The sequence below is a fragment of the Sturnus vulgaris genome, chromosome 1 (genome assembly GCF_052056855.1).
Source record: "Sturnus vulgaris isolate bStuVul1 chromosome 1, bStuVul1.hap1, whole genome shotgun sequence".
Lineage (NCBI taxonomy): Eukaryota > Metazoa > Chordata > Aves > Passeriformes > Sturnidae > Sturnus > Sturnus vulgaris.
In genome coordinates, this window is record NC_142243.1 from 6,307,247 (window position 1) to 6,319,908 (window position 12,662).

Sequence of the window (12,662 nt, forward strand, 5' to 3'; positions counted from 1 at the left end):
TAGCAGTTGCCACTGCTGGTATTGGGACTGTCATAAATCAGTTAATTTCTGACATTTGGATCTTTCAGCAATACTCTGTAGATGCACTGGTTTAGCTATTCAGCTGGATAACAAATTCTAATACCCAAGCAGACCAAAGGGGAAAGTACTGTGTGAGAACACCAATTACAGATTATTGCCAGAGATGGATAATCAGAGATGATTCTATTGACTAAAAACTTCCCTTCAGAAAGTTTTCTACTCAGGGTATTACTCTCAAAATCACATTCACTACAACAGTTTTGCTTACTCCAGCTTCACACTGTACTCTCACAAATCCTCACCTCCCTGCCCCATCCTTTGCACTTTCTTTGTGGAGCACCCACACACACCCACTTAGCAGCACAAACCATTTCATACAACACTGGCACAGCACAGAGAGGGCAAATCACAAAATGGTGCAAAATTTGGGGAGCACAGACCTCTGGCTAACGTGCATGTGAGTGCCTGTAAGTAACAAAATGCTTTTATAAACCTGAACTGGGTCCTTTGTACAGTGTTGTCCTTCATTCAGAACGTCCCACACTGTGCCAGGGAAGCTTGTCAGAAGTTTTGATGGATTATCAAACAAATTTATTGAAAGGTTCAGATGGATGGGAATCATTCATAGATCACTGTCCAAAATTAGATCCAAGATCTGTTTTCTGACATGAGTAGAAGATTTTGCCTGTCATTTTAAACTAAGAACATGACTTCTAGCCTTCTCCAGCTGATGTGTTTATTATTCTACTCACAATAAACCTCAAATCAATTAACTCACTGGGCTAGAAAATCCTAAACTAATTAATTTTAAAAAGGGACATATCTGTTCTCCTTGGCTTTGACAAAGGAAACATGAGCTCACTTTGGTCAAAGAGAAAGCAGCATGGGAAGATTCAGCTGCACTACACAGATTCAGAAGAACAGGAATTACATCAGTGACACAGGCTGGAATTACACCATTTTCATAGCAGTTTCACTTCTGTCAAACTGCAAGGACAAAAGTCTTCTTCCTAGATCTCCTAATTCAGACTGATATTTATTTGACTTACTGTGGCAATGGGGAAAAAAAATCCTAAACCTAGCACCATGCAGAGCTTTATACTTTTTACTCTGCTTTTCCACATTTCCTTCTCCCAGTAACAACCAATCTGCTTCTAAATTTGCTGTACAGATCAAACGGGCTAATGACAACTCCACTATCAGATGATCACTACACAACTTGAAGGTGTTCCAGGCCCTGAATAAACCCAAACAGATGATCCAGGTTCTCCTTGCCCAGTTTGTGACTCTGCCAGTGACTGCTGGAAGTGAGGAGGTGCTAAAGCAGCTCATGTGATGGTTTATCCCAGCTCAGCTGTGACACTGCAGTGCCTGCCCATAGTTACTTCCCATACAAAAGGGAATGTTACCTTCAGTTGCCTTTATGGTCAAAGGGAAAATGTACATGTGAAGGCAGGAAACAAATCTAGAAAACCTTGCAGCAAGTAGCAGAGTGTGTGTGAAGTCTGTAAAACCCTGACAGTCAAATCACTGCTTATCAGCAGGGCTCCCCTTCAAGATGTTTTCACAGCTCCAAAGGCTGAAAAAAAGCAAGGGCTCTTTTCCACAAAGCCCATAAATTGAGACATGATAGTGATCAGCTCCTTGCCCTATTGACTCCACAATGCTCAGTGATTTACCATCATTTTTATGGGGCTTGTTTTATTTTTAAAATCAGACCAAGCTCAGTCATAACTCACACTGACCCAAGAAAGGCTTCATAAGAGCTGGCCTGAGCCTGGGATTTAACTGTATTGTACCCAGTCTACTACACACACTGTATTCCTCAATCCATGCATTTTTCTGCTTTGTGATCAGGTTCTTTCATTACATATTTTTTCAGATCAGAAAATTGATTGAGTCAACATTTATCGTGTTTATTCAGCCCATTTTTGAGGCATTATCCAAGCACGTTATCTAAGAAGTTGAAAACCCATGATACCTATAAAACTCGGATCTGATACCTTAAGTCATTATTACTCCTCCAGACTCCAACCACATAGCAAAAAATCTTGGATGCACAATGCTTTTTCAGTGGAATTAGGACAAGCATTCACTTAGAATCAGGAAAAGCTTTGTACTTTTAAATGTGTGAACAAACCCAAAATAAATAGGACTTGTCCAGCACTTATAAACAAATACTTGCTTAGAGACCAAATTCTGAAATGATTGATCAAAGTGGAAAATGGACACATAAATATAATTGAAGGTCTGTTCCTGCATATATTCTCAGATTTATAAAATACAGATAGTTAAATATAAATAGCCCTCAACCACAAATTTCCAAATGATTTCCTGTGATTAGACAGCTTAAGACAGCAAAACACTCTCTTTAGCTTTACTATTGCTTACATTGCTGCCTATGTGGAAAATTCACCTGCACATCAGCAATGCCCTTCAGATAACTTTTATCAAAGGGCACAAAGAAGAGCAGCACTTCATCAGTCTTTGAAGATGTTCAAACTGCAGTTTCTATTTCCCCTTCATGCCAGCAGCAGTCTCTAAAAGAGCAAATATAAAACTAAGGTCTTGCCCATACATCACAAGAAATAAAAGTTTGATTATTTGTAGTATGTTCCACATCTGAAACCCCAGGAAAGAGACAGAAAATGGGAATGAATCTGGTCTGTCCCATACCCTACAGATGAAATTAGAGATTGAAAGATTACTTTTTTCCTTTTTTTTTTTTTTTTTTTTTTTTTTTTTAATTTTTAAAGAAATAAATAAATCATTAGGAATTTGAAGACAGCCTGAAAAATTCTTCTTGTCTAGACAGAGAGGGGAGGACAATAAAAGCATACTGGACATATTCTCCCCATGCAGACAACACTGACAATGGGAAAATAAGGTGAAAAGGAAGCACATAGAAGGATATCTCCAAATAAACTAAGAACAATCACCATAGGCATATTTTAACCAGACAAATCATCTGCTGCTGACAGCAGACATCAGTAACTGGCAGGAGAAATGGTGCTGAACGTGGCTGGTCTTTGGCCATGTGTGCAGCAACAGTTTAGCTGCAGCAGTGCTGACACATTTTGTCTGCAAAAAGCCATTTTTCTAGTGTAGATGAGACCAAAATGAACAGTGTTGGTCCCCTTGTCTGCCTCTGAGGGCAAAGCAAGCTTGGAAAACGATGATGAGATGTCCTTACACATCAGTAATAGAGAATAAAGCAAGACAAACAGCTTTTCTCCTTTTCCAGGTTTTATGGGATGACTGTGGAAGAGTTTACATCATCTTCCCAAGGTGGACCTGGACTGAGCAGCCCTGTCCTTCCCCAGCTTGCTCCCCTTGTCCTGCATGTTAGTCACAGCCACAAATCAAAGCTGCCTCCTGCCCTTTCCCTCTGCATCCCACCTGCCTGCCCATTCAGCATGGGCAGAACTGGAAATGGAGGGGCCTCAGCTGTTCAGAGTCCTGGGGCAGGCTGGAATTGATGGCTCCCTGCAGTCTCCAAGACCACGGGAGGAATGTATTGATCTAGCAAAGAAAAATCCAAATGTTGATTGCAGCAGCTGGCATGAGGAAGGACACCCCACTACGTGGTGCCATCCTGCAGGGAAATATTCCTGAAGAGGAATGGTGGGAAATAGCTCGAGGAAAGGGAAGGTGAAATTTCTATGCCCAGCAGCCAACCCTCCACAACGACCTATCCTGGGTTAAACTCACTTTTCTGCAAGCTGGCACCTAAATACCACAAATGGGGAGTAAAATCTTGGGAGGCAGTGAACTTATGTCTAATGCTTGAAGAAAAGATTTTAGCAGAGATCAGCCACAGTCCTTCAAGGCATCAGAGCACAATCTGGCAGCAGCGTGGCAGGGTTCTCCCAATTTCCTCCCTAGGTTAACTGCAAATGAGAGCTACTTGCTCCATCTATGGGCAAACATTAGTACAGTCATAGGCTTTTCTCACAGAGGGCATCATCTAACCACAAGATGTTCTACAAGAAAATACATTATTATCATGAATAAGGTAAATGAAAACCATTCTGCCTTCCTTCTCACTGTCTTTTGAAAAAAATACCATCTGGACCATTATTATGGGAGCACCAGGAATCCTACTTATGGATTACTTTAGGCACCACAGTTAATAGTATTGAATTTCAGAAGGACAAAGAGTATTAAGAGGAAGCAGAACACTAAAACTTTATATTGAAAAACATTTACTTTCTCAAGTGCAGTGAAAATTCACCATGACTCAAATCTGACCACCAGCATCCAAGCTGTGCAATTTTCAATTCAATGTTCCACAAGCAACTTTTAATTCTGAGCTAAATTTAGCTTTTGATCCCGTGCACCACAATCCAAAGCTTTAGGTCAATGGAGACCTTTTAATTGATTTCCTTTGCTGGTAAAACTGACAGCATCATTAATGTGTCATGAGTATTGCTGCTACTTGAACCAATTGTTTGAAGGGGAAGCAGCACTGGAAAATGCTCTGATGTCCTTCAAATGAGGCACTCAGACCCGTCACAAAATGTGCATTTTAATGACTTAAATTTCATACAACCACCTACTTCTAAAAAATATTCAGGATGCTTGATTTTAGCCTATCTGCAGGAGTAGCTCCCTGATTTCCACTCGGTGAAATAAAGCTGTTCTCATTTATTTGTACATGTTTTGGCTGTGCAGGGAGAGCTCTCATGCAAGAAAAGTGTCATCTCTATTGTGTTTCTTCCCAGTGCAGGTCATCCTCCTGTGTTTACTTTGGATCACCTCAGTTTGCTTTACTGAGATGTGTCACTGCTCTCTCTTGGCATTACACCTCTCACAAAAGTGACACACGTGGGAAGTGCCTTCCCACTGCAGCCAGGAGTCAACGATGGCTTGGAGCAGCAGGTCCCAGCAGGTGCCTCATGACAGCAGCTCCTGCAGTTTTGAGCCAGACTAAAACAAACTGGGAAGCAGTTCCACAATGCCAATTTTGAAATCACTTTTCACAGCACCTCAAACTTCAACTTGCACCTCTTCACTCATCCTCTCCTCCTGTTGTACATGAGGAAAATCTGTGAAATCAATGTCAGCTCTGTAGAAGCCTACTGCAAGCTACAGGTCACATTAATGCACTCATATCCAACTAAAATGTAATTATTTTAATGTTCCATGACTGCTCATGTGCCCACGCTGCTGCTGGTGGTACTGAGCTGTACATCCTCAATTGTGCAGGATATTTTCCTGTTCTTAGACATGTTATTCCAGAGGTGCTACCACTGCTGCTGATGGGTTCAGCCTTGTCCAGCAGTGAGTCCTTGGAGTCATCTGGCATTGGCTCTGTTGGACATGGGGGAAGTTTCCAGCAGCTTCTCACAGAAGCCACTCCTGTAGTCCCCCCACTACCAAAACCTGGCCACACAAATCCAGGGCAGTTACCAACATCATTCTCATACTGAATCCCAAACACATCACTAGAAGGAAAATTAACCCTATCCCAGCCAAAACCAGGATGGTCTCCATCTCTTATTCTCTGTGTTGATGTCATGCCCAGGTCCAACATTTTCCAATGCATCCCCATAAACCACAATCACCTTTCCTGTCCTTTGATATACACACTCTCCAGCTCTGGCTCCAGGTGCTGAAGCCAATCTCCACTTGCAGAAAGCACCTGGCTCTGGGAGGTGTCAGGTGAGCAGCACTGAGGGGAGGCATTTACATCACAGTACAGGGAACAGCACTAGAAAATCCTCTGCACCCCCTCAAAGCCAGGCTTAATTCACCTCCAATCCATATTAAGTTTTCTGCTGTCGGTCTAACAGTGTTGTTGCAAAGAAATTCTCAGACAAAAAAGAAATGAAAAATTAAATAAATTTGATAATTAAATTTCAGAGCACTTCTACATAAACCCAGCACACAAAGAGCTGTCTTGGATTTTTCTGCAGTGAACTTCTCAAAGTGAAGGAGCTGCACCAGTGGCCAAGCACACACCTCACCCAAAAGGGTCAGAGGGGCCTGAGGTGGATTTTTTGCAAAGGTGGGATGCTGAATATAAAGCCCCAGCCAGCAGTTTACTGCTTTGAAGCAGTACTTATGAACTACCTGAAGTGGCTGGCAGCCAAATATATGTTGTGGGAAGGTATTTTTTCTTTCAAGGCAAATCTTATGTCAGATAAGAGCTGTGGGGTTATGACCAGATACTGAACTGGGCTAACCAAATGAGCTCTTGGATATTGCCAAAACCAATGATAAAATATTAAAGATGAGTAAAACCTTTAAACTCCCAGCCTGAAGTGGAAAATATTTTAAGTTTCACATCTGCAAATCACTATCTGTTTTATAAGTGTCCTACCGTAGCCCTTCCTAAACTGTGTATATTCAAAAGGCAAAATAACTTAGCTGGGAAAAGAGCAACTACATGGGAAAGCAAGTGCTGCAAATACCACACATAGTCTTTAAAATGAAAACAAGCTAGGAAGAAGTTGCTTCCAAGAAAAACAAGGAATATGCAGAGTAACAGGTTAGTCTATGTTTTGAACAATGTGTGGGAGGAGGAAGTGGAGGGAAGACAGGGTATGTTATTAAAAACAAAGACTGCACCTACTTTCCTCCACATACTGCTCATGATGGCAGGAAAGTAGTGCAGCACAGACTCCTTTCAGATAAAGTGGGGGACAAAAACAAACCCCAGGTCCCTGTGAACTTTTATCTGATGCCTTTTTTTTTTTTTTTTTTGGTTAATTGCTGATTGTCTGGATAAAACACAGATTTGCCATAAGCCCAAAGGGAAGTTCCCCAGAAGACCCACAGCTGGGAGGGACATCTGCAGATCTCTGGTCTGGGGTGTTCAGAGCCTAGTCCAGTTGATTTATTAAAATCTGCTGGGGCAGCAATTTCACAGTCCCTCTGGACCCCTGCTGCCACACCAGCCCCTCCAAGAACATTTTCCCTACACTTTCCACGCATTTCCCTTGCTGACTCCTGCACTTTTCCTGGGCATCCCTGAAGGGCCTGGCAGAGTCTTGCCACAGCCATTAGGAAACTGAAGGCAGCACAAAGCTCTTCTCCTCCTTTTCTTCCTCCCCCACACCACGTGCTGCAGCAGCAGTGCAATGGCCCTTTGCTGGACCAGGGTGTCCCCATCCTCCTTGTACTGGGGAGCCCACAGCTGGACCCAGCACTGCTGATGTGTCTCAGGGTGTCAGGCAGAGGGGGAGGATGACTCCCTTGAGCTGCTGGCGATCCTCAGAGTGCAGTCCAGCACAGAGTTAATTTTCTTTTTAATGCAATTAATCTAGCACCAGCAGGGATGTAAAGGCAGGCAAACACAGCAAGTCCAGCTGGTCTCAATGCACTCACAGTTTGAGAACTGATAAAACAACCTGAGTCCCATTCACTTTTAACACAGGTATCCCAAGCTGTTTGAGAAAATAGGATTTTAATCGCATAGGTTGTGACAATTTTGAGCAGTGAAGCATTTAAGCACCTTTAGAAATGTGAAACCACGTGCTGGTTTAGCTTTTCTCAGAGCTCTTCAGCACAGCATCTCTGCAAAAGTCTGAGGTATCTGGTCTGAGAAGCCTTGTCTGTCAGGAAATTCTGTTCAAGCCACAGAGACCTTGTTTTGAGTAACACATAACCAATTAACTTACTGTTCTGTAGTACATGGGGTTACTCTATTTGCAAAGTAGAAGAATGCAGAAATATTGCTTGTATAAATATAATAATGCAGCAGAAATGCTAACCCATACTTTTCTGAAATGGTTTTGCTAAATAAAATCCTATCAAAATTAATTAAATATAGCAAACTCTAAGAGTGTAATTCATTGCAGCCCCCTGTTTAGCACATTCTGAATAAAATCAACTTTAATATGTTAGTGAAGGGTAGGTATTAGACTCAGTGTAAGAGAGCTAAATGATGTGAAAGCATGGTAAGAAATGTTCTGTTTTTGCAAAAAAGCTGTGGAAAGAGAAGAGTTATCAATTTAAACACCAATTAAAGTCAGCACACCCTTTGCAAGAGGCTGTCTCTCTTGCCTTAAGAACAAAAGACCACGAGCACCCAAGCCCAGTGCAGCTCCTGCAAGGCTCAGAGCAGCAGGGTCATGGATATTTTCTGTTGGCTCAAATATAGCATGGCCCCATTCCAAGCCTGCTCCTGAGGCAGTGAAGTGACCTTATCAAAAGGATTTTGCTGACTCCTGGAAGATTCCTTTATTTAATATTCTGTTGTACCTAGATAGGACTTAAATAGTTCTGGCTGCTTAGATAAGTTGATTATAGAGTCCCAGGATGGCTCTGCTCTGCAGTCTAAATTGCTGCTATTCATGCAGCAGAGAGCCGTTCTCTGCTGCTCCATCAGCAGAATATTGCCAATATTTGAAGGCCATATTGAAAACTATGTGGACTAGCAAGAAGAGCTTAAATAGATTTTAATTACTGTGAAGTTTTAACAAGAGGGGAGCATAAAAAGCACACTTGAACTTCAAACAGGGATGAACAAATGTCCTTGAATAGATGTTCAGAGCCTTCTCTGAGTCCTTCAGAAACACTGATTCCTACTTTCAATCTCCTGGTGGTGTTTTAGAGAGGAGCAAGGAGTGGAAAAGACACCATTTCAATTAACCTTCAGCAGCACTTCTGATAAACAAAGAGAAAAATCCTGTAGGGGTTTGTATTGCTGTGTTCTTGTGCACAAGTCATTATGAAATGACTCGTTCTAATTAAAGCCAATGATTTTAAGATAAATTCTCATAAAGAAAAACGAGAAAGTTCCTCTCTACTGTTTAAAATCACTGAAAACTATCACTGCATTGGAGGAAACACAGTCCAACACAAGTACATTAATGACCAATTCTGTACCTATATTGCCACAGAAGATTTGCCAACAATTTTTCATTCTTTCTTCTGTTTACAGACTGAAAACTCACTGTCATCTGACAATCCAGCAAGATGCTATTCCTCTCTTTCCCTGTAAATCTGCTCCTTTCCCACAGCCACTAAACCCTCATGCACACCAGGTGCAGTGTTGACCAGCACTGGGAAACTTTGTTCAGTAAGAAAGTTTTAAAATTGAAGCACATTCTCAATCCTGCTCACTTCTGAGTTCTAGCAGTGTGTTCATAGCACACAGGCTGCTGAAGTATAAAGCTGTATACAGTAAGTGCTCTGAGCCAAGGAGGTTTGCTATGTCTTTCATATTCTTGCAGAGAAGCTCAAATATCCCCTTAATGGTTGTTTGACTGGAAACAAATATAATTTATTTCCATCCAGCAAAAGTCGCTTGCCCCTCCTACAAGAGGACAAATAAATATCAATTTAAAAACACAGCTGAAATTCCCTCTGGGGTCTACAGAACCTGTAACTCCTGAGTGACATCGTGTCAGTGCCCACCTCCACCACACATCCCGTGAACATCTTCAGCTGTTCTCAACCAGCCTCGGTGAAACCACCCAGAAAACTCCCACTAACGTGGACAAAGGATTTGTAAGCAAAGCATAGCAGTGTGATTTCTACCCTCAGGTGCCTCTGAGGTGTCCATGGCCCTGCAGAGGTCACAGCTAATGGCCAGCATGTCAGAAACCCACAACACACGGTCAGTGAAAGAGATAATGAACAATTAGCACATGCCTCATCTGCACTTACTTCACTACCGCAGGTAAAGAATGGGCCAAGCCCAGAGGTACCGTGTATCTTCCTGAAATAACATGAGCAATTTCTTACTTTTTCTTGATCTGGAGAAAAACTTGATGCCCCCAGGAGAGGTAGACGGGTTAGAATTGGGGGAAGACTCTTTGGAGGAGGACCTGAAGATCCCACTGAAGCTCATTCGGCGTGGGGAGCGTGGGGGAGACTCCTGGTAGGGGAAGGGGAACACTGTTTTGGGTGAGCCAGGACTGTGTTTGGATCTCACAGGGGCAGAAACAGGGCTGGAAGGTCGGTTCTGGAGCCCTTTTGAGAAAAAGCCTTTTGAAGGACTGCCGGCTGAGTAGCTTTCATCCACCTGAGGAGGAGAGAAGAAGGAAGAAAAAAAGAAAAATCTCCATTAATTCAGTTCAGTTCAGGCCTCCAGGATCTCTGAACTTGTTTCAACAGAGCCAACTCCTGTTTGTTGGGGTGGTGGATTAGCTAGAGCTCACCTTGCCCAGCACCTGCCTCCACTGACAGGCAGGTGTGTGTGTGTGCCCCTTGTTCCTAAAGACACCTGAACTTCACAAAAACATTTCAAGGTGTGCATACATTTTATTATCACATATATAGTGCAGGAATTTGTCTAATGTTTTTATTTTTAATGCATCCCACTTCCTTCCTCAGACAATCCAGATAGATGACTGGCAATGAATTTACTTAAGGCAGTAAATGATGGTGGTTAAGACAACAAGGTGCCCCAAAGTCTTCCCCATGAATTTAAGCACCCACCCACAGTACTTAAATCTCCATCTCATGATGTGACTCAGCACAGCACACAAGTCCCCAAGTGCCTGACATGCCCCCATGACGCTGGCCACAGCCACAACTGTGGGATTGCAACTCCCATCCCAAAAATAGAGGAACCATTTTAGAGTGATGATGCTCCTGCTAATTACCTGAGCTGGGATATGACCTTTCTAACAGCTGTATCCCTTTTGGGACCTGTGCTGCCTTTCCAGCAGTGTAAATGTCTGTGCACAGCACAGCTCAGCACTGTGCACTTGCCCAGTGAGGGGGAGAAAAGAACCCAGAAAAACAAACTAAAAAAAAAAAAGGAACTATGATTAAATTCTCCTCCCCATACAATTAACAGAAGCTGACCCAAAATCTCTGTGGGATTTGCACGTGCCTGGGCTGTATGGAGAGTTTATTTCCTTCTGGAAGCACAAAGCAGTTCTGTGGGTATGAGGCTGCTGTTTTAGCTGGGGGCATTTCTCATGAATGAAAGCCTCTGTTCCTGGCAGAAGGTAGCAGTGGGTTTCAGGTCACCAGGGAATGCTTAAGCCAAGGCCAAGGTGAACGTGCCCACAGCCCCCTGTGCCTGCTCCTCTCTGCCCAATTACCCAACACAAACCAGGGGGGATGGAGCAGGGGGGGATGGAGCAGGCAGCAATTCCTGCCTGTGAAGATGCCTCCTGATGTGTGTCAGGTAGGGACATTGCTGCCAAGGGAGTCATTTTTGGGAAAAACTGCATCTTTCATTGGGATGGTTTAGATGAAAGGAAACCTCATAGGCACATATGCTCTCCTTTGGGTTGGTGAAGGGCTTGTGTGTATGAACCTAACTAAAAATGGTCATCAAAATTTAAAACTCATGCAAATAACTCCCTTTTCAAAATAATGTTCATCCACAGCTCCAAAACACGTATAGAAATATGTACAAGCAGCATAATGGCCAAATAGCTGCTCCCTCCATAACCCAGGGTCCCTCTTTTTGTCATCCTTTCTGTGTCCTGCCCATGCACTCTGGACCAGCTCCTTTCAGCTTGGGATGGGACAGAGCTGGAGCAGGTCCTGATGTGTGGAACTGCAGAAAGGCTGCAGAGATTACAATCTCCCTTTTGGGAAAGTTTCTAAGCTAAAGGGCAAGTGACACCTTGTCTGGGAGATGCACACAAATAACATGGGTCACTAAGAGGGGCACAGACATGTGCCAGCACAGCCCTGGTTAGATGATGAATTCTGCTCTGTGTTCCTCTGCACAGCACAGAGATGTCTGACAAGAGACAGAACAACTTTTTTATAACTACATTCCTGTTTCTGACTGTGTGGGCAAAAATGTCTCAAACATATACCTGTCCTTTTACAGATGAATTAAGGGAGCAGTTGCCCTCAAGCGGAAGCTTTTGAAAAAGATAAATCAATTCTAACTGAAGCAATAGTAACTACCAAAAGTAACAACAGACTCTGGACAGTCTCCACAAGAGAAGAAAAAAGCAGTGTTTCATGCTTAATACACTTGCCTGAGGCTCAGGTTTTGCCTCCTAGTTCTGCCAGGGATTCTATGTGCAATCTTGAAAACTCATTCCAAATTCCAAATCTATTCTGCCATAAGGACTGTATCTCCTTTATTCCCACTCTAAGTCCTCCAGCGCTCAGACTGTCTCCCAGTGAGTATTTATCAAGAATAATAGGGCACAGTCCCTCAACCGAGACCTGGAATAATAACCACACTATAGGAAATTAATAAACAAATTGCACTTTTGTCATGGGCAAAACAGTCCCAAAGTGATAGCTTTCTCATAAAAGCTCATTAACTTTACTAAAATATCATCTGTAAATCACCTGAGACTACTTATGCATTATTCTCTTCACAACTACACAGTTCAAAAAACAACGAAGTAGCACAATGGCACCTCCTTGTGCATTGCAATTTAAATAGGTCTGTTGCCAAATCTACTGCCTGAAAGTGAGGAGTAAGAACATTTTCTAGCAGATTTGAATCATGATACAGATCTGCCACTGTAGTTTCCAGGATGGTAAGTTTATTATATTTTTTCCTAAAGTGACAAGCCATGACATTTGTAAAGCCTAGGACCTCCTGGCACTACCCTTAATGCTTCATGTTATCTCTTTTTCGCATGCTTGTTTGGTTAAAATGACACGCTGACAGGAGACACTTCAAAATGACTGCAGTGTCCTTACACACTAAAGCAATTTCAGAGATGTAAAATGTCAAACAACAATTTGTCAAAAAA

General features: G+C 42.6%; 1 protein-coding gene across 6 annotated transcripts in view; it reads right to left on the minus strand.

The window, feature by feature from the left end:
* Positions 1-12,662, minus strand: part of PRKAG2 (protein kinase AMP-activated non-catalytic subunit gamma 2) — a 209,934-nt gene that overhangs the window by 122,767 nt on the left and 74,505 nt on the right. For 4 of the 6 annotated variants that reach the window (XM_014873672.2, XM_088158064.1, XM_088158016.1 and 1 more), the window contains one exon: positions 9,718-9,997. In XM_014873672.2, coding sequence (XP_014729158.1) covers positions 9,718-9,997 — 280 coding nt within the window. Of the gene's footprint in view, positions 1-9,639; positions 9,998-12,662 lie in introns of all 6 variants that reach the window. The other 2 variants (XM_088158335.1, XM_088158277.1) reach the window with 1 other exon arrangement.